The following is a 27,836-nucleotide window of genomic DNA, read 5'->3' as shown; positions in this document are numbered from 1 at the left end:
GCTTTTTGAAGCCTTCTGAGAATAGTAGCAATAAAAGTACTACATAAAAAGAGATATGCATTTATATTGAAATGTATCTATTCACTAAGTGCCATCAATTTCTAACTCACCAGTTAAATCATCTTTATAAGCATTCATTCACAAAAGAACATGAAAAATTTACCTGCTCATTTTTGCAGATCCACACTGTATTCCCCTGAAGTAGAATAAAGATTTTGGCTTTGTATCCTTTCAGTTCAAGATACCCACATTTCTCAGGGGCAACAGTTCGAGGCTGAGAGTTATTATCTGACTGCGATTTCAAGGCATTGAGCATCGTATTAACCCAGTCATTCCTTTCTTCTAACAACAAAAAATTAAACAAAGACAAGTTATATGTTAAGCAGCAGCTCCATTCTTCGCTACCATCTTGGTTTTCCTATTCTTTCTATTGTTATACTGCCATATGGAATAACTATACTAGATCAGAATGAACATCCACCTTGAACAGGAGGTGCGAAAAGGAAAAAAAAAAAAAAAAAAAAAAATCTCACCCCAAACCATGAGCCCATGTCAGTGGAGAGCTTAGAAAAAATATCCATTCCATTAACTCCCAACAATTAACATGTAAACTGAATATACAAACTGATGATCAATATTTTAAAAATTTTGACTTATTGCACTTAGATGCTTAATTTCAGAAAGTTTAAAGACTGAGGCCATAAAGGTGGAATGTCTACATTCTGGAAGATTAATGGAAAAGAATTATAGAAGTTACACAAGTAAAAATTGGGGAGTCTAAATGTTATCTGCTACTAAAGAGGCAGGCCATTCCCCAATCCTGTTTTACGTTTGACTATGTTTTACACAAAAACATTTGGCAGTTTACAATCTATTCCATTAAGGTATAGTGGTTAAGCTTGATATTGTCAAGAGAACTGAGTAACCGAGCAAATGCATGTTTGAATCTCTTGCATGCATTATTAATTTAACATCTCACAAATCTATGAAGATAAGTAGGTGAGGTAATAAAGTTCCACTCAGTCCACTATGTTTGCACGTTTTCCAGATTAAGAACAATATATTTTAATATTGAATAGTTTGATTAAATCAGACTTGTCCCATGCAATAGGAACATTGTGAAAATTCCAGTAGTGAAATACACTTGGCCAAATAACGATTGTGAAATTTTGACTACACATATGTTGGGTCTCCCCCTCCTCCCTCAAGGAAAAAAAAAAAAAAAAGTTCTGTTCACAGTATATATAAAGTTCATAAAATCAGTTCCCAACATTGCAAAGAGTACCACCAAAACAATAATGCCTCTTAATAAAGTCTTCTTAATAACAATAAAGACTTCTTAATGTCACATGTATAATAAGGAGGAACAAATAAATGAACTTAAACATGAGAAAATGATTTGAAGAATAGGAAGACAGTAGTCTGATATTCTAGCACAGAGAAGATAAGCTGAGTATTCCTCTTGGAAGTATGTTTTATCTTAAAACAAGCTTTTAAAATTGTTTGAAAATAGTTAAAAAAAAAGATTACTGGAATTTCAAGAATAATTGAGGGTATCACATTAACCTAAAGCATTTTTGATAGTGTTTCACTCCAATCAAATAAAATCTGACCATATCTGGATAGATCATGCATCTAAATCATTACTACCACTTAACAGAATAATTTTTTGCCCCTAAATGTTCCTCAACTTGCCAAGGTATATATATAGTGCTCTTTAACCTCTAGCTATTTAAATAAATCAAAAAAATAGTGGGTTTTGATATACCAATAAAAAAAAAATCAGAACATTGAATGTGAACTAAGTGAGCACCACAAATTGAGGACCCATACTGGTACGAAGCAACAAACGTCTGCAAACTCAGTGATAGCATTCTGTATTTAATACTCCAGCAGAAAGAAAGAAAAGCTAGTAAATAAAGTCCACAGGGTGAAAACTTGTAGAAGTCTCCATTTCAAAATCTTTGAGTAAAAGTTAAATACACTTGGAATAGCCCCAGCGCAATTTTCAACCATAAATTCACAGGACTAGAATCAAGTAACAGTTTGTGCACCTACCAGAAAGCAAGCAGGGTTATTTACATAATTTACTGTGAACACATCATCCAGCTCTGGATATAGTAAGGACCAAATTGCTTGTCCAACACATATTTCTAACCTTAAGTGAACAGCTTTACAAACAGGCCACTCTGTCCAAAGAGGGTTACATACCAAATAAAAATACAATTTCATGGGTAACAAGTGGCTGTTCTGAATACACAGTACTAAATATTTTATAAGTAAATATAAGTTGTTAATGTTTTTATAGCATTCAAAAGCAACAGTCCATAAAGCAAATTATGGCCCTGCAAAATTCATGTATCGCACTAAGGCTGTTGCATTCCAATGTGTTGAAAAARCTCTATTTTAAAAAGAAACAAAGTCAAAAAATAATAAAATAGACTTATTTTTTAACTGAGCTAGCAGCATAAAAATGCCTGAAATGATTTGAGCCAAACCAGATAAGAAGGATTTGTTCACTGATGCTGCATTCCTGTTACAGCCTACAGCAAATGTTTACAACCAAGCTATAACCCATAGCTTGGTTATAAAAAATGAGAATTGATAATGGAAATGTGGAGAGACCCTAAGCTATAATGGTGCTAGCATGTACTGCTGTAAATACATATTGCATATCTTTTAAGTACTCCGTAGATACTCCATTTTATTTTATTATTTCATAAATAAGTTAAATCATACATGCATTAATATTGATTCTACATATTATAGCTGTTGGTTGATAAAGCATTAAATTAGAACATACACTAACTTCTCATTTACATTTGTATTCTCTATCAATACATTGTAGAAAATACTGTATAAGACAGTAAAYAAAGACATCGAGAAAAATCCAGATTTTCTTTGATCACAGTGTCACATCCAAGCCATCAACTTATTGTTGCTGTTTGTCAATTTTATATCAAGCAGTGACTTGGAGCAGATGGCTAAAAGGAAGCAGACTAAGCGCTAATAGTACGTGCTAAGGAATGCCCAGGGGAAAAAAAAAGAAAAAAAGAAAAAAAAAAAGAAAAGAAACTTTGAAAATGATAGAGAAGGAGGTAAGAGCTGGAAATTAGCATTCTTATTTGATTTTTTGTAAAGCCATTCTCTGACAAATTCAGTTCTTCAAAGCAGATTTTCTACCAACTAAGCCTATCAATGTTTAAAGGATACAATTATGCTGGAGATCATAAATTAGATCCTTCAAGTAGCATCGTACTAGAGGTTTTCTGATGCTCTTGCCAACCCACTTTGGACTGGGTTCCTAAGGAAACAGGCTTACACAATTACACTGTGTAAACTGACATATGCGTATCTGTCTATCCATCTAACAACTTTTAAACCCACTAGAATATTTCAAGAAAATTTTGCATAGCAATGTCAGTATGAAAGGTAAGCTGCAAAATCTGCATAAAACAGTTGTTTGCACAGAAAAGGTGCTATCACATGAGCACAGATCCTATAAACGACTTTTGTGGAAAATTTCGGTATTAACTTTGAAGCTATAATACATCAAACTTTATTCAATCTGGTGCCCACAGAAGCTTTTTTTTTTTTTTTTTTACTATTATTATAATCACAATATATTGGTTTCAAGCATGGAAGTGAAATGAGAAATATCCTTGATCTACTTCAAGGAGATTTAGGTGGTAAATTCTGAGAAGTTGGGCTAATAGTTGAGCTTCATTAATCCAACTACTCCATAGAATTTGAGAGAGGCATTTAGTTCTGGATAATGTAAAATAATTCCACTTTTTCCTCAAAAAAAAAAAAAAAAAWTTGCTTCTCTGGAGTCCTAAAATTCCAGTAGCAATCTCCACTGTGCCTAGACCATAATTTAATTTAGAGTCTCTAAAAAGAATTTTTAATCCAAAACTTACAATTATCTCGGGTCTCACTTTATGAACCTGAAACAGCTGAAAATATTTCTGGTAGTGTGACTTTACACATTACATTTCACAGGCATGATTTACCAGCAGTTACCAGCCTGCTCAGTATAGCAGTCATCACCAGAATCACATGTGTTCTACTTACCTTCTTTATCCACCCGGAAGACAAAAGTCCTGTGGGATGTGACAACTTCAAATTTATTCTCTCCATGAACTCTTACTGTTGCTATAGCAGAAAGAAGGATTATTCCCTTGGAGAACACTTCCTATAATAGAAGCACAATAGAAATAGTTAATAACCCTCAGGGAATACTAAATCTCTCTCTCTTCTGATCTAAATATCACATTACTTGCCATAATGTTTAGGAGGTTCACATATTCAAATGGTGYTCTTTAAAGTTAGTAACATTATTAATAGAAGCTGCACTAATTAGCAAACTATTTCACTACCTACAGTCACTGACTTCACTGGTATGCCTCTATGCACACCTGATGCCTTGTAAAACAAAGTAAAATCATATACATATATATATATATATATATATACACACATATATATGAGAGACTCCATTCCATGAATTGTCTTGAGACAATTACATTGAGTTAATTACATTGAGTATCTCACTGAGTTTTTTTTTTAATTGAGGTTTTACTTGTGGAATAGAATCAGAAAAAAAAAAAAAAAAAAAAAGAGTACCTTCTCTAGGTTTGAAATTCTAGACAGTTTTTGTGCCTTTTCTTCTCCCTCACTGGGAGTCAGTAAGAAAAAGGGTAAGTAAACTTGCTGATTTTATCTCTAATTGTGAACTGAAAGGGGTCACCATTTCTCTGCAAAAATCCATTACCCTGTCAATTCTAAGCAGAAACTTCTAGCTTGGCTTGGCATGTTCTTTTCTGCTGTATGAGATGGGAGAACAATCCCTTACAAATATCATTTGCAAAATTTTCTGAGTAAATTTTCTCCAAACTTTCTCTTTTTAACTATGTAAATGGGACAACTGAACTGAAAATTAAAGCAAGTCAGGAAAACAGAATTACCACAAGACTGCTAAGATTTATATCTTACTGCTATGATCCACATGTAGTAATAGAGTCAGCTTCCCATAAGAAGTTTGTATTGCAATAACTTCCTTCCTAAAGTATAAATTATTATTATAAGGACTCAAAGCACCACTATGAAGGTTAAACATGGAGGATGTTCAGAATATATTTTCTGTTTCAGCTCAATATATTTCTTTCATAAATTCACACTTTCACGATGTTCCATTTTTACATACAAATGTGTGTCGAATGTTGTTCAGATAACAGCAATTATCAAAAATATCAAAAAATGCTGAAATGAACACTTTGCTATAATTAAACCACAAACTTTTCTCTGTCAGTCAGAATAGTCTTASTATCAAATATTTCCATTATGGCTATATCTTTTCAAAGAGATTTTAACATGGCAGTTTTGTATTTGTTAAATAAGTTAGATAGTCTGTTAACGACTGATCTTTCACAGTAGCAAAGCAAAGTCTTACTACAGATATTATTTCTAAAAGTGTTCAGATATAACTATACTATGGTGTTTGCAGGCATCTACTGGCAGTATTGGGTACTGTAAGAGAATACCTCAGACTGTGATAAGTATATAAGCTATAAGTAACTGCTATCTCATTTTTCTTGCTTTTAAATAAAGCGGCTTTCTTTTTAAGCTGAATATAGTTTTGGTTTTGCTATTTAAACAGCCAACCTTTTAAAATCTTTATTCTCCAAGGCATATATATTTTCAAATACAGTTTAAACAATGATAATTTTTCCATCATTTCTATAGCAACTTCTCTTTCATATACAAGAAATAACACCYACTATTACAAGCTCTCTTGTTGATCAATACAATTTCTCTCAAATACTCAAGACAAAAAAAAACAGAGAAAAAAGAAAAATAATCCCAAAACAGGTATTTCTTCTGTTACAAAAAGATGTCTACATTAGCTTTTGAGCTTTTTAACAATTCTCTAGCAGAACAATTTTCCACTGGGGAAAAAAAAAAAACAAGCTTGTTAAGATCAATGGGTTTGAGGGAAATGTTTATTTTCTAATATAGTCTAATGGAACCCTTCCTCGCTAGTTATGTTTCAGAACTGGCTTAAAAGACCCATGAAAACACCATTTTGCACTGTTTTGGCTTTTCTTCTGCAACAGACTAACTATGAGCTATTTCAAGAATGACAGTGATTCCTCTGTTTCCCCAGCAAATTTCATTCCTTGTTAAGCTCAAGTGCAACACAGCATATCAAAATATAGGAATTACTTTTCTCTAAATCACTAATTTATTTCTTAGGGCTCCTAAGGTGCTTTAAAATGAAAATAGCAATAAAAGCAGGAGTTTTGCCTTACTATCTAGTATGCTTTATAGCATCAGAGTTCTTCTGTCAAACATGGGAAGAACTCCCAAATAAAAACTATGTATATTTGGTAGCTGAAAAGAATTYTCAAACTGTATCTTCTTTTCTTGAGCTTGCTCTTGCTTCAGTTAACCACATTCTGTTAAAGACAAAACCACACAGGATGTTGCTCTGACCACATCATCTTGCTCAGAACTGTGAACATCAGAAGTGAGCAGCATCAGTGATTCAMACAAAAACAGTTCCTACGTTTGTTTCTGCTGCTTGTAGAAAATTATGATTTTTTCATATATGCAGGTATAAAGGAAAGAAGAGATCTGTATTGATTTAAAAAGCACACACAACTAGATCAAAGTTAGAGAAAGCTTCAGACAACTCAGGTTTAGAGCATTTAGGAATGTGTCATAATGGGCTAAGTACATGTTTTCATGAATACTACCCTCCCTCATCCTACACACACTTCACTCTTGATTAGCCATGTAGCACAATTCCCCTCCTTGAGAACTGCGCTCCTCTCAAGTTCCTAATTTGAGTGACAAATAKAGTAACTCAATATTGGTAGTGTTTCTGGGTAAAATAAACTTTTTAAAAATCATTCAGTYTACCTCTCTCTCCGAACGCTCCTTACAGTAATGAGGAAAATATCTCTGTAAGGATTTGCTCTCTTTTGAGAACTACTTTTAATCGAGATTTGTGAAGCTAGTAGTATAACACTTCCTTCAGAACTAGCTTGTTTGTGAAGAAGTGTTCTTGGACAAACACATACTAGAATAAAGGGATCTGGTCATTAAAATCTAGATGCTAAGAAAACCCAGCTTCCCTATTTAAATATAGCTAGACATTAAGACCACTCAGAGGAGAGACATGTGCAATGAACTATAYGACTATGCCTACCTTTTATCAGAACTGGCAATGCTAACTCCTGAGCTGCATACAAGTCTTGAAGAGCCTGCAGATAGTTACTTATAGTGTTAAGGTAACAATACACAAGCAAATGCAACGTGCTGGGATCCACCTACTAGGCAATGCTGGCTATAGGAGGAGTGATTCAGCAGAGATCACTGGACCAAAAACTCCACGTCCCGTAATGACACCACCACTCGGTCCAACACAGTCCCACTGCACTAAGAACTATGGGTAGACAAGTATGTTYGTCTTATCTGCAAACTGCTCCAAGAGTTTCACCAAATCCTCGGCTGTCAGTTTGCTTCAGGCCTTGTATTTCTCAGATATATGAAGATTTTAGCACGTGACTCATCAAGTTAAATCAGACACTCAGGCATGGTCAAATAGTACACACACAGATCAATCAGTGTCTCTTCAAATCTCAGCAGTGAGGTTTTGTACTCAGCTTCCAAGAAAAAAAGAGATAAAGAGGCTTCAAATCAAGTCTTTCCCGAGGTTCTGGTAGCCAGTCTCCCTCCTTGTGCCCCCAGAGACCTTCTATATAGAGGAAACAGAGATGGTAGCTTCCTATGGGTCCTGTACCATGTTACGTACTTCATTAAACAGAAGGGAAGATTTCTGGAATCTCCTATSACAGATGAATGGAAAAAATGTCCCAGGCCAGAGTCAGTAACCTCAAGATAAGTGTTCAGTTGCATTCAACAAAAAAACAACAATGGCCTCAGTATAGATATAAAGTTTGATGTAATAGCACTTCTTTCTTCAATTATGCTACAGACAATGATAAACAAATACCAGTGCTGAATTCTCCAAGTCTTAATGACTAAACCTGCTTTTCTGCTCCTCTAAAGATCTGGGACGAACACACAAAGAAGTTAACAATTCATTGTCACTCCAATCCCAATGTTATTCTATTGCACCTACACAGCCATGTCTTTCGCTGCAAGTGAAGTTAAAAAAGAAAGCATGAACAAGTTGTCTCATGTTCCTAATCAGTAGGCAATAATGAGGATCAATGAATATTATTATTTTTTGAATTTGTGTCTAGTTTCCCTGGCCATTCAGGACATAATCAGCTTTTCCTTACTTCTATTTATTCTCCTCGTACCATACTAAAATAAGTTTAAAAGTGTGCATATTATGTTCTGTAGAGTATCTACAGAACTCTTCCTATTTACAATCACCCAGAATTATACTCATGAACTTTTACTGGAAATTGCATTTTGTTCCTAATTTAATATCTATTTTCAACAAGAAAGTCTTCTGAGTTTCAGGAAGCCTTCCAGTGTTTCAAATAATACACACACTTATAATCTTAACTCCATCAAACAAGCACGTTATATCTATCTATCACTTTTAAGCTTAGTAAGATCTTTATTTCTTCTAAGACAAGAAATGAAGTGAATTAATCACATAGCAACAGAAAGAGTTTTGTAGTGAACTCAAGTATATAGAATAGACAGGAAGCAAAAATCCAAAACAAGAAATGGGAAATATTTTTTTTTTTGGGGGGGGGGAAGCAAGTATGGTTTAAAGACAGGTCTCTAAAAAACAATGTATTTTCATTGTGAAAAGTAGTATCGAAAGGTCAAGTAAGTCTTTTGTGAATCTTGGTTTCATAGAGGAAATACAGTTTTTGTTTCAAGGCACAATTTATCAATGCATTCTGGTATCATGTATCAAAAGTGAACTACTTCAATCAAACTAACATTCTAAAATTGGAAAGAAAGCATGCAGCACCAGGCAGGTAAGTATGCCTTTTCAGCCTGCAAATTAAATTAGATCATGACAAAACTTTCAGTAAGAATCAATCTGTAGCTACGGAAGCAAAGAACAGTCACTGACATCACAGCATTATGCTGATTTTAAACAGACCCATTCAAATGTAAGCTAGTCTAATGTTATGTGTTTTTTTTTTTTTTTTTTTTTTTTTTACTAGGAGATAGGTAGGAAGAAAATCTTTGCAATTAAAGAGTATGGTATTCCTTTCTTCCAGTTTTAAAATGTTCCATGCCAGGCTTAAACTTTCTTTCAATAAATTCCAACATGCTGAATTCTCATGATAAGTTAGGACAGTTTGCTGCCACGAGCAAAATAACTCTTGATTTCTTGAGTGTGCTTTGCTCGATTCTGCTCTGTTTCAGAGAATTCAACAGTCTCCCCCCTTCAATAAGATAAGAAGTTCTGATGATATCTAACTGAAAAGGTCGGGATCAGGAACAGGAAGAAAAAGAGGATTAACAATAAATTAAGATCTCAAGGACACCTTGAAATATTTAATGTCTCATCCTAATATTTTGCAATCAGAAATATATCTAATATGAACATTAATTTGTAATTATTTCTGAATTCCTTCACAGTACTGTATATGTTACACAGACGCATTTTGTCCCTACCAACTTCACTTACCTTTTCGTTATTGTAATAGGAAATGCTGTCTCCATCAAACTTAACCCAGCGCTTCTGAAACATTCGTTTGCTGTGGATCAAAAATTAAAAGAATTAAAATGATGACAAGATGCACTAGTTCTTAAGAGAACTCCAAGTGCAAATCATAGAAAGGCCAAAGCATATTTTAACTTACTGTGTTTCAACCTATATATTTAGAAAATTAAAATAAATGTTAGCTCTATTACCTCTTCTCAAAAGCAGTAGAAACAATTTCAAAAATAATAGAAATATCAAACATGTAAAAACAGTAAATGCAATATTAATGGACTTGTTTATAAATCAGTGTCTTCCACATTTTTATGAATTCAAGTTTTCCCCCACCACCACCCATTGGGTCTATATCATATTCGAAGTAATAAGGAAGGAGACTCTCAGGAACTTAATTTTGCTGTTCACTCGAATAAACAATTAATGAYTTTTAAAACACAAAGAAACACACGTATGAACGATAAGAAATTGCATGACTTATTTCCATGCATCTCCTAGCCCACCCCTGAAGACAAAGCTCAGCTAAATTAACATTCTGGTAGGGCTTACTGTCCCCAAGGCCTAGGGAGGGAGTCTAGAACAGAAAACATTGGCATCAGTAGAGATCAAAGATACTTACAAAGCAACATAGTCAGCAGGGCATAGCCCCATAATCAACTTAGTTCACTCACCTAGAAGACTCAGTTTGGCCCCAATATTACACTGCAATGGTTTCATCAGTGAAGGTGAAYAGTATCATAGTATCAGTGAAAGATACTATTCTTCTAATAACAAATCATTCACTGTCCTGATAAATTTGCAGTGGAAGTAGAAGTGTTTCTGAAACTCCAGTTATTCCTGATTCCATCTACTTTCAAAGTCTTCCTGCTCTCTCCCAGAAAGCAYGAGAAATACACGGAAACTAACAGGTATAAAAGGTAGTCTGTTTTTCTTGGAGGTAGGGGAAAATTCTGAACACAGAGCATACCYTTAAGAGATGCATGCTCTGTAAAATCTTCAAAAAGGAAAACTGAGTCTAAAATGATTATTTCACTGACATGTATCATGAAAAGGACATCTCTGTTTATAGGGTATGGTATCTTCTGTCATCAGCCTCTTCTATACACTCTCATTCATCTCAGACCAACCAATAAATGGTGGTCACACCAAATCATTCAACAAGCACAACAAAAAAACTTCATTTTCGGTCTGTATTATCTGCTGGAGATGATTAGAAGTGTGTTTGAAAATCTCAGTTTACTGTTAACTGACTCTATGAGGACCTCCTTAAAAAAATATTTTATATGAAGCTTAAGTAGTTCATTGTGCTCACTAAACATGTTGACAACTTATTAGTTACCTTCTATGTAAGAGTTTCAATTTTAARATACATTAAACAGTTAATTAAGCAAGAACAAGACCCTACTCTAACATTTCTTTTCCCAACATTATATCCTTTCTTGTTAAATGAGTACTCTGCTTTAGGATTAGTAGACTGAGATAGTTTATCAAAACTTTTATTAAATAGCAGCTCTGGGTTAATTAACTTGTGTTATACGACAATAATAAATCATATTTTTTCTTAAACTGGAAAGGCTTGCGTAAAATGTAAAATCTAGTTTGCGTTAAAATGTCAATAAACTTCAAGATGACACAAAGAAAAGTGAACTTAAGTCTCGTATTTGACATGAATAAACTGAATGGCTTTAAAATATATAGTGAGTTAACTGAAAAGAAAAGTTGTACTTTAAAGGCACAATTTGCAGCAATTTAAGGAAACAGTTTCAAAAGACACATCTTCCTTCCCCTGAGAAGATACAGAGAGTCAGGTGTAAATAAGGCGGCTTTAAAAACAAACAAACAAACAAAAAACCTCAACACTTGGGAAAAAACATGAAAAGCTTTTCAGTTGGTACCGAATGAAATAAAGCATGGCATGTTTTTAAGAGATGAATAATTCATTGTTCTGTTTTCTTTGTTTCTTCATTTAAGGAAGAATCAGTTCTCAAATATTTTTTGGAGAGAGAACAAACAAAAATGTCCATTTATTAAAGCACATTTAAGAACAAGTCCTTGAAATTTAACCAGGAAATTTCAGTGGTTCAAGGATACTTACACTGTAACTGTTCTATACACTCCACCTAGATATTAATTTTGTGGTAAATTCCTTATCTTTTGAAAAATAGCATATGCTCACTCAGGACTGTATCTAAAGCTTTCACTCTCTGTTCTTAACTCTATTGCTTCTAGCAGCACCAGACAAGCCAGTTGTTTCTAGAACTATATTTCATATCATTCTATCAACTAACTGTCAAAGGTGCATAAAAAAATACAATGAAAGAGTCCTGTTAAGTGAAGTAAAAGAAAGTTAAAGCTAAATTAAAACTAAAGTGAATACATTCAGCATAAATTCTGGAAAAGCAGTGTAAACATATATCACTGGAAAATGTCTTTTAACTCTATATGAAATTAATCTTTGATTCTTTCATTCATAGTAAAGAGTAAAAATCTATTAAAGTTATAAATGGATGAAAAAAATCTGATGTTTGAGCAGAAAAAAACTCCATAATGGGAAAACAGGTTTATCAAACCAAATTTTGTCCTTGAACAATGCATCACAATATCTAGCACAAAGAAAGCCAAAATTAAAGGAATTAAAACTTGGTAAGTCAGAACTATTAGACTAATAACAAAAGCAGGAATTGCCATGCAACAGAACTGTGGGGTCAAACCAGAATGCATTCTCAACCAATATTATTCAATGATTTTGTCACTAATCTGAAAAGACTTTGAAGCAATTAATGTAAAAATAAGCATAGATAAAGAGTAATGCTCTTATAGCCACAAATATTGAAAGCCCGAACACTTTAATATCACTTTTAAATATAGCTAAACACATAGCACAAAGAAAGAATGCAGCACTACTAAGAGGAAAGGAAGAAAAGAAACTACAGTGTAAAATAAAAGYTGTATTACAGCACTGACAAGGATAACAGCTTCAATTTCCGTATCTATAGGTTCTACTAAAGTATCAGAAATAGACTTTAAAAGTAAAGTCATACAACTCTTAAAAATGCARAAGGTGGGACAAAAAACTCTGAATAAAATTATAAGAACAGCTAGAGAACTGGAAACATTTAAAGCAAAAAATAATCTACTCAATGTACTAAGGAGGAAGTTAGAATAATTTCATTGAAACTTACAAGTATTATGAAGGGAAGACCTGATAATAGAGCACTCTTTAGCACAAAAGATCATAAGAAGAGCTGAAATTTAAAGTAGGTTAAATTAAAGCAATTAAAAAAAAAATTAAACAGTGAGAGCCACTAGAATCTTTTACCTACAAATGTGATGGCTTCTTTATTAAAAAGAAGACCTGGACAAGACCTTTTCTTAAAAGCAAGACCTGGACTCAGATTCCTCCTGCAGTGGCATCTCAGTAAACTAAACTAGAAGATTGTTCACTCTAGATGTTCTTTTTCACTCACGGTTCAACTTACAGATTCATATGAGATTGAACAGCTCTGGAACCCAAGAGCGTGTCCTGTCAACAAAATCATTTATTTATATATTTGTGATCAAACTTGGAGAGTAGTCTTTCAGAATCAGACTTTGTTTTGTCTTACTTCATAGTCCACAGAGAAGCAGCAAAAAAAACACAGACTGGAAATATTACTATGTATTATTTCTGCATATTTACTCTACAGTGCATGAGTGACTGACATTTTTAAGAAAAATATATTTCCTAAGTACAGTTCCTAAACAAACTTCAGAATGGGTAACATATCATTAAAAATTGAGAAGAATGTATAAACTTTTTTGGGGGGGGAAAAAAAAAAAAAAAAAAAAAACACGTTCCTTTCAATTTCCTACCAAACTTAATTCTCCCTCTAAAAGCAAGCAGTGACCATACAGAAACCTAGTATCTCTCAGGCAAACATATACCTTCACAATTATATAGTAATCATTACAAATACCATACCCTTGAGGGGATAATTTATCCAACCATCCTGCTTTAACCTTCTTTGCTGATGGCACGTAAAAACAAGCATATGGTGTTATTGACTCATTTGCAGTCGAAGCTGGATCTCCATCAGATGTCCGAAAATGCATTTCTTCACCGACCAAGCAATTTGAATCTCCACTGTGGATTTTACTACATGATGATGAATGAGATTTGGCTTTCTTTTTCTTTAAAGGTAAAGAATGTTGTTCCACAATAGAATATACGGATTCACTTTCAAGTTCTTCCAGTACCAGCGATTTGTTCTCCTGAGATAGAGCTTCATTTTTCACACAGTTCTTTGTCTTCTCTTCCTGGTTACTAAGGGAACTACAAAGAAAAAATGCATTTTACTCTTAATGTATTGCTACAATGCACAAATAAATAAAACTAATATTATTAGTTATTAGATAAACTKTTACTTATTAGACAATTATTCTTAGGACACATCTGTTATGTTTTACTTTTGCAATAACCACAGACCAATTCTAAACATGTTTTAATTACAACCATAACTGAATCCCACTTTCTCCAGGCAGTAGGACTGGAACTAAGGCAACACTTGCCAGTTCCTTTAGAGGTCTGAATATTGCAGAACTTCAAAATTAATTTTCCTTATCAGGAAAATGAGTTTTAGTTTTATTTGTTCTACAGGTTTGGGGGCTTACAGTTTCCCTCTCTCCCCTTCAACAGGAGCTAGGTATAGACTGAAAATTTAAGAATCTCACGAGCTGATAGCACCCATCTGCTCAAACCACTGGCCATGGCCACCTGACAGCACTAGAGAATGATTTTGTTCACAGTATGGTTGGGAGAAGGTAGAACAAGAAATATTCAGACAGTTATCTAGGAGACTAGGAGACATCCAAAAACAAAACCTGTTTTTCCTTTGTTCTGACTGGCAAAACACCTTCCAATTCCTTCCAAAATTTTGAAACTTGGGCTAGATGGTCTTAGGGCAGGTAGAAAACCAAATCTCAAGTCCTACTGCATGAGATGAGGGTTCAAACAGAATACAGTAATAGTTGTGCCTTTCAGAGGTAGAGATCTACCATGTGATATCAATAAAGATCATTTCTCCCCCTAAAATTTAAAATTTCTTTTTAATTCTTATTTAATACCATAGATCCTTGTGAAAAGAGTGTTCTTCATTCATTTCTAGATCCAATTTATTTTCATAATCCAAGAATTCACTTCCATGAAGTTCCTAGAAAGTAGAAATATATTCCAACAAACATTTGTACTGAAAGACTTAACGACATTAAAATTGTTGCAGGCATAAATCACACACAAATGCTCCAACTAGCAAAGCTATTTACTGCATATTAAATTTAGTGGGTTTTTCTTATATATATATATACTATGAATATTATTTTTAAAMCGAAATTTTCTAAGTCAATAGCCATGTGCTGAATATATATAAGTTTATCACTAATTATGTACCACTGTTAGTCTGTCTTTAATGTCAATACTTGTTTTCTGGATTAAATGTACAGTCCTCAGAGTACAGTAAGGACAAAGTAATAATAAATTCAAATTCCTACAGTAATAATGAACTCAGCCATATCAAATATAGCTAGCATTTTCTTGCCAACCTCTTCTTTCCAAAAGGCACAGGATCTTTCTGTTATCAATGTTTGTTAAGAAATCTTTATCACAAACTGCTCAGTGTACAAAATGTCAAGGTTAACACTGTTCAAGAACATTACATTTTGCATTTCCTAAACTTGATCTGTCAATCATATTGCATTACTAAGCTTCTCACTCAATATTCATTTTTCTTTCTTTAGAAAACCAAACTAAAATGAACAGCTTCATATTTTGTGATGGAAGCATTTTAATTTACTCACATAAGCTTTGAAGTACATGTCACAAAGCTGAAGGGTGACAAAAAAAGTGGATAAGCTTTCACAACTGTTGCCATTTGTTTTCTGAGAAGCAGTACCACATCCTACACTTGAGGGATGTATCTTGGCAACATGAAAAGGCAAACTTAAAAAAGAGTATAGCCAAAAGCTGAATATGTGTAACTACAGCAAAAATTGCAGAAATCGCAGGTTGCTGAGGGGGTAATCCTAAAGGAATATTTTGGCCTTCTCTGCCAGCCGGATCCTTTTTTTTTTTTTTTTTTTAAAGGAAAGTATTTTGCTATATTGTAGCTCTAAAGATTAGACAAAAAACAATAAAACAAAAACTTTCAAATAAACTAAACTCAAAAGCTGACATTGCCAAGAGGCACAACACTCTTCTTGCACTGCAGAGTATGGGGACTCAGGGCACAGTACACCATGACTTGATGCATTTCAGGACAGGCATCGCTACTGAAAAGAGATACTGCCTTAGTTTTTTATTAAAGCTAATGTCACAACCCCTCCTCAGCTTGATTCTCAAAATATAGTTTGGCAATATGATTTTATAGCAAGGCCATGAAGGTAAAAATTCCTTCTTTTAATGTATTAAGAGTTCTTAATGTATTAAGAGTTCTTATTTTAAAGTTTCAAGATTTGCAGTCTGGCCAGAATTCCACAGTACCACAATGCTTAGGAGCTCAGAGAGATGCTGACCTCAATATGCACATCCAATTTAGTTCAACAGTCTAGCACAACAAATAAAGCCAACACTTCACTCCAGAGGCCTGAACTCCTCAGAATTCCTTCAGAGAAAAACTGAATTCTAATCTATTTGGTTCTTCAGCTGGCCATGACAAGAAATCAGCTTTGAAATATTATTTATCATTTCTGCTACTGTCTAATCAATATACAGATCTGTTTCTTCCTCAGTTTGCTCTTTAGAGGCTTCTGCTTCCAGCTGTCTTCCCCTGACTGAAGACAAAGACGTTTTCTTCAGAGCCCTAATTCCCTGTTCCCTCATGCTGACTTACCTCCAGTCTTCAGTGACTCATTACTTGTTTCAACAGACACTCCCTTATAAAATACAGCCTTTTCTTCTTTACACCAACAGAACAGGAAGAATGTTAGTGGCCTGCTTCTAATCACTTAGAGCAAACTTCATCCAGTCTGCTTAGCAATTTGCTACATTTTATTATACATATGTATATATAAACTGTATTCTCAAGTTTTTTTAAAAATAAGAAGTAGCAGTCACCATTACTAAAATCGCAGATACAATGTTACAAAGTTATCTAAACTTGTTTATTTGTTCCTAGATACCTGATACTTTCAGATTTTTTCAGTAGGTAAAATATATCTTAGGACCTTTGTTTTATTGCTTTTCTTTATGACATTCACCTACAACAATGATGTAATGGAACTGAAGTTAACCGTGAAGTTTCCAAAAGGCATGTTATAAATACAACTTGAAAAAATTTGTTTACTTACATGAAAGTGATAATTAAAATCTAAATCTTCAGATCAGAAAAGCGTGACGTAAAATATTACATTAATTGAGATCCTGCTACCAGCAGAAATAACAATTCTATTTCAAGCAGTTAATCTAGTTTAATGGCATAGTATTTTTGTATTGAGTGCCTTTATAAGATAAGAAAAAATGCTGACAATGTTTCTGGTTTCAAAAAATACAGGCTAATGCTAAGAACTAATAAGAAGGCTTCTTACCTTCTTATGCCATTAAACTAATTGAAAAGTTCAATTTAGTATTTTTAGGATACCTTAAAAACTGGCACTAGCAAGACATCATACACAGGGAAATAAAAAGAAAAAGGTCACTCTTGTGAAAAGATTACTCTATTTAACAAGAGCTACAAGGAGAAACAAGACATGAGTTGATGCATAGCTCATTACAAGAAAAAATAAAATAAAAAAAAGAAAGAATACACCAAATCTGATYATCTCCATGCTCCTAAATCACAGAAGCAATAATTCCTGATCTGCATCCTGCTGCGTCAGAATCAGAAGCGAGGATTCACCACATTTTACAGATGCCTCACTAGCTACTGCACCTCCCATCCCTCATCATGACTCAAAAGCCTGTCCACATGACATTTAGGGCATTCATACCTTCCACTACTGACCCCCAACAAAAATCTCCAACAAACTCTCCTCCAAGAATCCTACATTAAAATTGACTTACTGGGCATACAAGAAGTTTGGAGATGTGTGACCAATACCCAAAGTCCTGAGAACTTTCATAAAGAGCAATTTAAAGAGTATACAGCAAAAAGTGACTGTGAGATCATCTAAGGTAATGCATAAGCTGCTGTCATAGGATGTCCATAAACCTTTGTGGAGATGACCACTCTTGATCCGCAGTTATCACAAGACAGAAAAGCCACTTCAGTCTTTATCAGTCAGTGGTAATGGTTAACCAGCATTTAACCTCACTTAAGAACTTGCCTGTAAATCGTTGTTTCACATTTCATAGTGCAACATCTAGCTGCAGGTGGAATAAAATGTTACCTGTCTACATTTTTTTTTAAAAAAAAAAAAGCATAAAATCCCACAGCTTCCTATTACTACTGAATGGTACAAGGTGTATCTTAAAATTAAGAAAAGTCACTAGTCCATAGATATATATGCTACAACTCTTGTGCCTAGAAAAGGTATTGAGAATTGAAAAAAGGAGAGGAAAAAAGAGTTGAGGACAATATATAACATGACAAATAAAGGGAAGCTAAATCATTTACACCCAGGTTTCTCAACTTACTTTAGCATTTGTAGAGTTGTTGCAAAAAAAGGTTTCTCCATATGGAGAGATGATGGGTGGCTTTTCTTCTGTGAAAGTGTCTTAAAACAAACAAAAATAATTTTTTAATACATATATATGTGTGTGTGTGTGTATGTATACCTATATATACATGTATTATATATATATTAAATATATGCATATATAATAATTTATATGATATATTTTCAYATATAGTACATACAACAATGAATACATACAAACAGACTTACAAACACTTTAACAAGGTATTGCATTACAAAATCAACATGGAATGTATACTTTTCTGGCTGTGATTTCTCTATCCTTCYGAGAAAAAAAAAAGTTTCTTTTCTGCAATTGGCTAGTGGTTGACCTACAAAGTTGGTCTGATCAATTTGGTGAGCTAATTAATTCTTTTAATGCAAGTCTGCATGCAGAAAATTCCTTTTTCATAAAAATGATGAAAATCACTAATCCTCAAAAATTCCAAAAATGCCATACAAAGGAAGGAGGTTTTGTCAAAAACCTTTATAAATGTTTTCATTCTACAAATACATAAAGCTGAATTTTCCTAGAACCAATGTGATGCAGGAAGCAGACTATGCCTAAAACAATCTGAAGTCTTGTTCGAGATCTTTCCATAGGAAGATACAGAACATGTCTAGAACCAGAAAGCAATAAGGAAGAACTTGAAACAATTTCCCATTTCTACTTGAAATCTAGACACTTTCTTCTCTGATATTTTCTCCCAATTTACTCTGTCTTCTTAAAAGTAAGTAATTTGTATATAACTTGTATATATAATTTTTCTTGTCTATCCTACAAGGTAAAAAAAAAAAAAAAAAAAAAAAAAAAAGAACTTCTATTGCATACTCTTTGGAGCAATAGAGTCCTTTCTTCAGATTTTTTTAAACCACATTTCTGCACTATTTTGATTTTGGTACAAAATATTTGCTTGAAATTAACATGAGTAAGTTTAAATGAGATCTGCTTTTAGAGTATAAAAGAACTACTGTTTACAACTGACTGAACAAGACTTCTAGCCTCTTCTGGTAAACTATTAATTTCCTGTTATTTCATCTAACTTTGAGCCTTACTAACAAATTAAATAGCATTTAATACGGAATACTCTCTTTACATATTTTAATACAAAGGTAATTCTGCTTATAAACATCCTCATCTAATCTTATAAACTCAACATATTCTACTCTAAAAAAATACGTTAAAGTAAATGGTGTTCAGACCCTGGATTTTCTAATTTTCATTCTATTAGTTCAAAAAAGCCTGTCTTTGTAACAATGCAGAAATAGTTAAATGCTCTACCATTACATACATTACTGCTTGCAGCCTTTCCAAATCCCTGATTTTGCTTAAAATAAATAAGCAGGTCAATACTTATTTTAGACAACTTTTGGTCTGAGGTTTCTTTCTGCTCAATGTTCAAGATGTAAACACCAGCATGCTTGACTCACTTTTCTGTGAAATCTGTCTTCCAGTACAAGCTATATTTAAAAGATCCACATCTCTTCTTTTCTGAAGGGAACTCGAATAAAACAAAACACAGAATGAAAACATTAAGTGAAATTTCCCAGAAACCAAACAAAAATGTCTTACATAGGTTAACTATTAAAACTGTATACAGATATACAAATAGCCAATTTTAAATCTTGGAAAGTCTTCTGATTAAATTAAAAAGTTACCCAAAAACTTGTTTTCCTCCCTTTAGCACAACAAATAYCTCACTGATTCGAACATACATCTTGGGATTTTTTCCTTTAATTTTGAATTGGCCTTATGGTACATTTAGATTTCTGGATTTTCTTCTCACCGCCTCCCCATTCTTCTCCCACATACTGACTCTTAATGACTACATTTAAAGAACATTTACAATGCAAGTCAACTTCCAACATTAAATTCAAAAGGAACCTGGGCATGGACATCCAGCAAGCACAGAATTACACTTCAGAAGGGAAAGCAGCAACTCRTAACATTATAGTTATTAAAAACTCTGAGTGGATACAAGCATTTGGAGGCAACAGGTGATTCAAAACAGATGCTCTGAGACACTGGAAAAAAAAATCMTGAAAGGTACTGAATCCCATGGATGGTTTTCTCTTCCAGAAAATTTTCAATCTGAGACATATATGAAATTGCTTTGCAATTGCCTGCGACTACCATTTCACACTTCGCAGATGAATGACAGAGTATCCCCATACACATTACAAAAATGATTGTATAATTGCTGTTGTGCTGTCCTCAAAGTATTTCAGCAATTGCACTCTTCATGCTGCTAAATATCATATTTTTATTATTATTATTGAGTTCTTAGGCTGAAGCAGAAGCTTTAGCAAACAGGAAGAAATAAATATGCCTGAGGTAGAATGGTTCTAATCCATCTTTACTATGCCAATAATCAGTATTAGAGCTGTTTTCATCCACGCTCTGATTTGCCCTGTTAACACGAAGAGCTTCTCTGTGCTTCATTTCCCCTGCTTGAAATAACAGCAATACAGATCCTTGTCTATCCTCAAAAAGTATCTGCTGGTTGGCAAATGCTATACAAAAATCTGCAATTTTTTTTTCTGAAAATACACAGGTCCTCCATCCTTCAAAGCCACAGAGATCAGTATTTTTACCAAAAGCACCAACATTATTATTTTCTTTTTCCCCACTAGATATATTGACAAATTTTATCCTATCGAGATTATCTACACACAGGACTTCAAAAACATTGTCCTCTGATGAAGTCCAAGTTAAACTATTTCCTGTTATCTGCTGATGTTTCTCTGCAATGGAGGCATACGTTTATGAACTCCTATTAGCATTTTTTAATCACACAAATGCATGCCTAAACCTGCCCCAAATTAATTATTAGCTTATATTCAAGACAGAGGCTGCACTTTATAAAGTTACCTGACATCTAAAATGTTATCCAGGTTATATCAAGTAAGTTTCCCAATGGTACTTAGTGAAGTCCTGATTTTAGGAAACAAAGAATCAGTTTGCCCAGCTGAAGTGGATAACAGCCTAGCTCCAATATGATACATATTTACTTACTCCCTCTGAAGTTACCATTACCAAAAAAAAAAAAATAAAATAAAATAAAGTCTGCATTTCTGCATACATTTTACTGAAACTGATGTAGCCATATCTTTTCAAACTACATTCCTGAACTTTATGCATTTGCACTAACCCAATTTTAAATAATCCAGTATGTCTAAAAGAAAAAAATACTTTAACATAGTCCCTACACAGTCAAGATACGTTATAAATATCTTTAAAAATATAAGAAACCTAAGTTAGAGAGATACAGTTAAAGCTCTTTAAGTCAAAGCTGCTTAATTGATAGCTTGCTTTCTTATATAAAACAGTGAGTCACTGTCTTAGTTTCAGGGTGGAAGGATTTAAAAGTGAGCAAYGGTATGAGTAATCAGTCAATAATAATATTGATAAATTCACCAGGAAAGAAAAAATAACAAATTAGCTTACAAAGATCAGTATTCTTTTTTATTCATATATTTTTCAGAAACTGTATTTCGTTTTTTTTATTATGTCTATGTATGTATTCCATAATGTATGATAAGGAATCCTGTTAATAAGCCAGCTGTAGTCTTTTTTCAGCAATCAAAACTAAAACCTGTTASGGAGTTTGGGAAAACAAAGCTCTAATTCATGCCAAGTAAAAAATATCTCAAGAAATAAAATCAACAGAACAAGGTTGCTTTGAATATCTGTTTGACAGAGTTCGCGTAACAAACAACATATAATGCAAGATAAAAGCAACAATCTTCTGTCAGTGCTAAACTACCACATAAATTGCATTCCTGGGTTAAAAGATGGAAAAAAATATTTATTTAAGGGCAAATAAGATTTTAAAAAAAATCTTACTGAAAAATCTACACAAATCCATAACTTTCTTTAATCATTTCCAGAATGTAATTCCTCTTCAGATTAATGATCTTTTCTGTTTTGCCTTTTACAGGAAGGTAAGCACAAAAAGTCTGCCAAGTGTCAATTTTACAGAGGTAAACTGTAGAGTGAGATCTGTATCTATAAACTATCACTCCACTATATGTGGAGACTAAGGCCACTATTTTCATACATTACGAGGCACAGGAAGTAGCTCAGGCTGCACACTCTTCCCCAGCACCCTGCCCCGCTGCACAAACAGGATGAAAGGGTGTGATGAGCAGCAACTGGCCTTGCTAGAGGCTGAGAGGCTGGAAGGGTCAGAGCTTAGCACTTGGTTGCCCTGAGTTCTACTAGTCGATATATTTCTGCCATCTCCCAAATAAAATAAGGCAGAAAGTTCAGCGCAAATAGTTGTTCCAAGCCTTTATTGGCATTCATTTGCAGATTGTCTTAGGTGAATAAAGCTTTTGCTTTCAAATTTATTGAAAATGTTTTTCTCTTCTACTCAGCTCAAGATGACCCCAACTCACCATGCTGTACTGCAAACATGTCAGAACTGCTCCAGCATGCTGATTTAAAGCTTTGGAGTTCAAAGACTACTCTCAAAGGTAAACTAATGCAAATGTTTGGCCAGAGGAAAAGGAGACAGAGCAACTTCTCTCTCTTAGAAGACTGCTTTGGTCAACAAAATAGAAAGAGTTGGCTGCACTCGCTTTGGCACTCCACTAGTACCCTTGGTCACTCACATGCAAAGGAAGAGTCTAAAGAGTATCAGCGAGAAGTTTCATCCTTAGGATTTACCAGTCGCAGAGAACAGACTGCTCCAGCTCATGCCAAGCAGCTTCTTCCTCCTTTCTCTCCCCACCTCCCCCGCCTTTTTTTAATGTAGCATTTTTCAGAATTTACTTTTAGTTTATTTCTTTTAATGAACACTCAAAGCAATCCCACTACCAAATGATACAAATAACAAAGCTGGATGATATGAGAAATCTAAAAGTCTGTCGATCTGAAGTTCCATTTGTGTAGTACTCTGTACAACAATCATGTTACCATCYTATAAATTTTAAAGTTTTTCTTTAAAGGGATTGCTGCTGTGCACGGTGCAACGCTAGCAATTTCATCTAAGAGCAGCTGCCAAACAATATGCTCCAAGGCAACATCCAAAGCCTTGAACGTTATCTCCACAGTGATCATCTGATTGGGCTTTTTTAATCATTCTGCATCCCACACTGCTACAGTGAAGCCAAATATGCTTTGAAGAATCAAGAAAACAAAAATATTTTCAACCTCTAAAGAGCCACGGTGTCTTTCAGGCTGACCGCATGTTTTGTTACAAGACAAGAGCCAGGAGCATGAGTGAGGCACAGTGAAGCAGATATAATTGCAAGGGAGACAAGCGCATTATCAGTAATAAAACGTGACATGGTCACAGCACTACTAGGAAGCACAAGGAGATCCCCACTATGAACCTTTTGTGCCAAAGGCACTTAGAAGATCACCAAAAAAAAAAATCCTTGAACAAAAATTTAATGACCAATATTTGTGCATGACTAGAAGCAAATGCTGAGTTTCACAGTAGATTTCAGCTGGATTTCTCTCCCCCTATGGAAAAGCCTTCACACAAYGTAATAACAACAAAGTCTGTCAGTAACAGTCAGATAAGAATATTTTTCTACGCAATTCTATAGGAAAGACTGAACTTTCCCAAGGTTAAGGATGCTGCAAGGTGCCATTTTAAAGTTTTGTTTTAATTCTCTGCCTCGAAAAAAATACCACGCAAAGTTAATCAAAAACGTTTCTGTGAAGTTTAAGTTGTGCTTTGAAGTTCTGACTGAGCATTGATCTCTCAAACAGGCTGCTCCTCGTCCTTCAGGATTCCTATACTGTTATAACTGGAGCGTAAAGATGAAGAAAAGAGGMCAGAGTTAGCAAATCAAAATGGTGGGTAATGGAGTTAGTGACCTAGTCACACATCAATCAATAAAAGACTGGGGGTTGGAGGATTTACTTCAATCACTACAAATACAGCATATGCCCTCCACAGAATGGCTGTTGCTCAAAAGAGGTAACAKTATTCTTTCTGTATTGTTACCTTTTAGCACTAGATTCCCATTTCGGCTCTGCAAGAACAGTTTTACTGTATGAAGCAGAAACAACCAATCCACAAAACGTTAACATAGAGCTACTCCCCACTCACAGATATCTATTTTTAGGTTTCAATAAGTACAACTTTTGGGCCTTTTAAAAAGATACAGATGAAACATTTTTAAATTAAGGCATACAAAAATCTTGTAATCATTGCACAGAATCTTTGTCTCTCCATCTGTTCAATCAAATGATTATATTACAACATTTAATATTAAACTGATTTCAATGATTTAGAAGAAACAAGAATATTAAAACGCATAGGAAAACCCTGCAAGTAGGGCAAATATAAACATGTTAATGATGTTTCTAACTGCTGAGATATGCAGATGAAAAGGTACAAGATAAAGACAAAACATTCCCAGACATGTTCCTTCCGGGCATAGCAAGTGGGTTAAAAAAAAAAAAAAAAAAAGGCAAAAAAATGTGCAGCCTAATGATTTGGACAAGGCTATGCTGACAAAAATTTGCTTATGTATTTCTATGAATTCTTCTTCTCTCTTTTAAGAGAGTCACCCAGCATGATAAGTAAAACATTACAGTCAACAGAATCAAAAATATCACAAAAAATCTATGAGCAGATTCTGTTTATATAGCCTATAAATATTATGACCAACAGTACATTCACTGCCTCTTATTTTTAACATTAACCAATATTATGTATATTAGGACTGGCCTAGAGTTGAGTTTTACATCAGACCTTCTGCTTTTCATTATCTTTTTGAAAAATAAGTCACAATAGCTAATTTCTATTCAAGAGAATAAGTGTTACCCACTAATTTGCAGATTCAATTTACAAACTCAACCATTTTGAAGGGGAAAAAAAATCCACACCCACATCACATGAATGTTTTGAAATAAATTCAAACTCTCCTATGCTATATAAATAACAAACCTTATTGGACTGTGTCCAATAATATTTCTCAACAATGCTGCATGAAATTATCCTTAGAAGGTTTCCATGAACTCTGAAAATGTTCTATCCAATGCATAAGACCATTTAGCRAATGGCATGTCCTTTAAGTGAAATGTCTTTTTTTCAGCCTATAAGATTTCAGTTAAGTTCTCCCCCTCCCTTTACTTCCTTCATCCTTCTGGAGCACCTCAAAAACATGTTTATAATACATGTATCATAAAAAGCCAAGCTCTCATTGCTATTAGACTAGCAGCATAAGCCCCTCCAACACATTACCAACTTGGTGCATTCGTTCTCTGAATTGTTAGATAACACCCAGTTTAGAAACAAATCTAAGTCATCTTGACAAAACTCCTTGSTTTAGACCCTCAGTACAATTTCTGCCTCCTGTTGTAACTTAAAACAATGTAAATAACATTCCACTGCAGAGTCATGTGCTTTAATGCTAAGACTTAATATAMTCATGTAATCATTATGTCATGCCTGTGCCTGTAATCATATCAGATAACTATGCTCCTTTTATAGGCCTGCTACATCATACAATGCACAAAAGAGACAAGAGTTTCTAAACTTTGCTTCTCTTTTTAAATGTTAACAAATTATGTAATTTCTTAATTTTTTCTTATAAATTACATAAATAAAATTAATATTAAACTTTATTTTCCAGGAATAGCATCTCTTAAAAGATGCAACGATAAAAGATACTATAATATAATCTGAAAACTTATATTTCACAATTACAACCAATGTCTAATAATCAAAAATAGATTTTATACTTCAGAGTGAATTTTTAGCTCCGTTGAAATTCTGATCCATGAGAGGAAACAAAATTGTGATTTCATCAGATACACTGGGGCTAGTGTCTAGTTAGTGTTATAACAATGACTTGGTTTAGAATAGATGGAATGACCTTTTCTGTTATTTTTCAGTCTTTTTCTATAATACTAGTGTATTTTCATTCATCCCTATCGAAGACCATACTGATTCAAAAATGTTTGATACAATTATATGTTTAACACAAGTTAGGAAAAAATTCCTTTCTTTAAAAAAAAGTTCAGAAGTAGATGCTGAGATGATGGAAGGGGTTTTTAAGGAGACTGTCCTAAAATAAATCTCCCTTTATACTCCCATTTCCCCTTTTAACTTGCATTGAAGTTTAATCCTTTTTGGTTAATCTGGTAGCATTCATTTCAGACACAGTCTGCCTGCTGCACAAGAAAAAAAAAATCTACAAAAAAGGTATAAAAAAAAMCACGACCCATAATTTATATGATAGCAGTGATTCTTCATTAAAAAGAAATAAAAGTTACCTTGATAAAGTTTCAACTTTATTTGAATCTGGAATTTCTGGAACAGGTCGATGCCTTAAAATAAAAGAGCGGCTTGTTCTYGGAACCACTTTCACGCAGCTTTGTGCACAAGAATCATATAAGTCATTGTCTATCATTTCTCCTTTAAACTGAAAGAATGGAGAATTTGGCTCACTGTCAGATAAATTGTCCTCATCTGCAAACATCAGCTGTTTGTTTTCACTGGATTTTGTCTCACATGAATAAGCAAACGAAGGAGGAGGATGGGCAAACACTGAATGGCCATCCAAGTGCTCATCAGCTTGGTATGCAGCAGCTTCTTCCAGCGATGCATCCGGCTGTGCATTCGTCTCAATACTTCTACTTCGATTGATAGCTTTTAGTATGCTGTCTGAATTCTGGTATAAACTAGAAAGTTCCAAATCTGTAAAATTATCATCTTTTGCCTCCAGTAAGTTTTGCTCTGCAAGTTCCAACTTTTCTTTACCAATGTGAGTTTTATTAGCAGGTTGTACTGACAATGTTGCAGGTATCAAGCTAGTTTTTGCAGTCTCGTCTACATTTAAACTGCTTATTGAGGACTCCTGATTTGAGGATGAACACTGATTCTCCTCTAACCTTTTCCAGTCTTTGAGTTTTTGATTTTCAGAGAAAAGAGATTTTTCTTGCATTTTCGAAAAAGTGGTGTCTAACTGCTTAAGAATCCTTCTGCGGTGCCCTGTAGGCAACACGCCCATTTGCTGAAGCACGCTGTTATTTATTCCCACACAATCTGTCACAATGTTATAGCCATATTCTTTAAAGTTAGGAAGATACTGTCCCAAATTAATGTTGACCAAAAATTCTTCAATCTCAGTGCCATTGCCCATGGAAGACATGACAGCTTCATTCCGAGTATCGTCCCACACAGTCACGCAGAAATATAGTCAGGATACGTGCATATTCCCTAGCAAAACTCTGTAAACTTGTTGTCAAGTCAGTCAACAGAGAATAATACTTTCTTCATAAGCAGGCCTCTTCAGTGCATGATGATATTTTTTAAGATTGCAAATCTAAARGAAAGAAAAAGGACATTAAAACATAGAACCACACTGGATTCAGAGGCCTGAATTCACATTAATTTCGGATAAAATTCTAAAAGGCTCCCTATCATGTGTACAGTAATTTTTTTAAATTGTTTATATATGAAAATTTAAAGCAGGTAAACAGCATAACCTCTCCACCCTTTTGTCCTGGCCTCTATGAAGAGAAAAGAGAAATCAAAGTCTTAGCACAAGTTACACA

The 27,836-nt window shown here is 34.0% G+C and overlaps 1 protein-coding gene across 1 annotated transcript in view; it reads right to left on the bottom strand.

Moving 5' to 3' along the window:
• Positions 1-27,481, bottom strand: part of ARAP2 (ArfGAP with RhoGAP domain, ankyrin repeat and PH domain 2) — a 115,318-nt gene extending 87,837 nt beyond the window's left edge. Inside the window, exons 1-8 of the mRNA XM_085322743.1 lie at positions 26,553-27,481; positions 19,742-19,812; positions 18,270-18,349; positions 14,768-14,853; positions 13,626-13,967; positions 9,635-9,704; positions 4,075-4,195; positions 164-342 (exon numbers count right to left, since the gene is read on the bottom strand). Of these exons, the coding sequence (XP_085178869.1) occupies positions 164-342; positions 4,075-4,195; positions 9,635-9,704; positions 13,626-13,967; positions 14,768-14,853; positions 18,270-18,349; positions 19,742-19,812; positions 26,553-27,430 (1,827 nt within the window). The 5' untranslated portion in view covers positions 27,431-27,481. The remainder of the gene's footprint in view (positions 1-163; positions 343-4,074; positions 4,196-9,634; positions 9,705-13,625; positions 13,968-14,767; positions 14,854-18,269; positions 18,350-19,741; positions 19,813-26,552) is intronic.
• Positions 27,482-27,836: the final 355 nt, after the last annotated feature.

This window comes from Rhea americana, unplaced genomic scaffold (genome assembly GCF_003343005.1).
Source record: "Rhea americana isolate MKP2758 unplaced genomic scaffold, rheAme1 scaffold_8, whole genome shotgun sequence".
Classification (NCBI taxonomy): domain Eukaryota; kingdom Metazoa; phylum Chordata; class Aves; order Rheiformes; family Rheidae; genus Rhea; species Rhea americana.
Note: the sequence above shows the minus strand (reverse complement) of the source record. Positions and strands in the feature narration are given on the sequence as shown.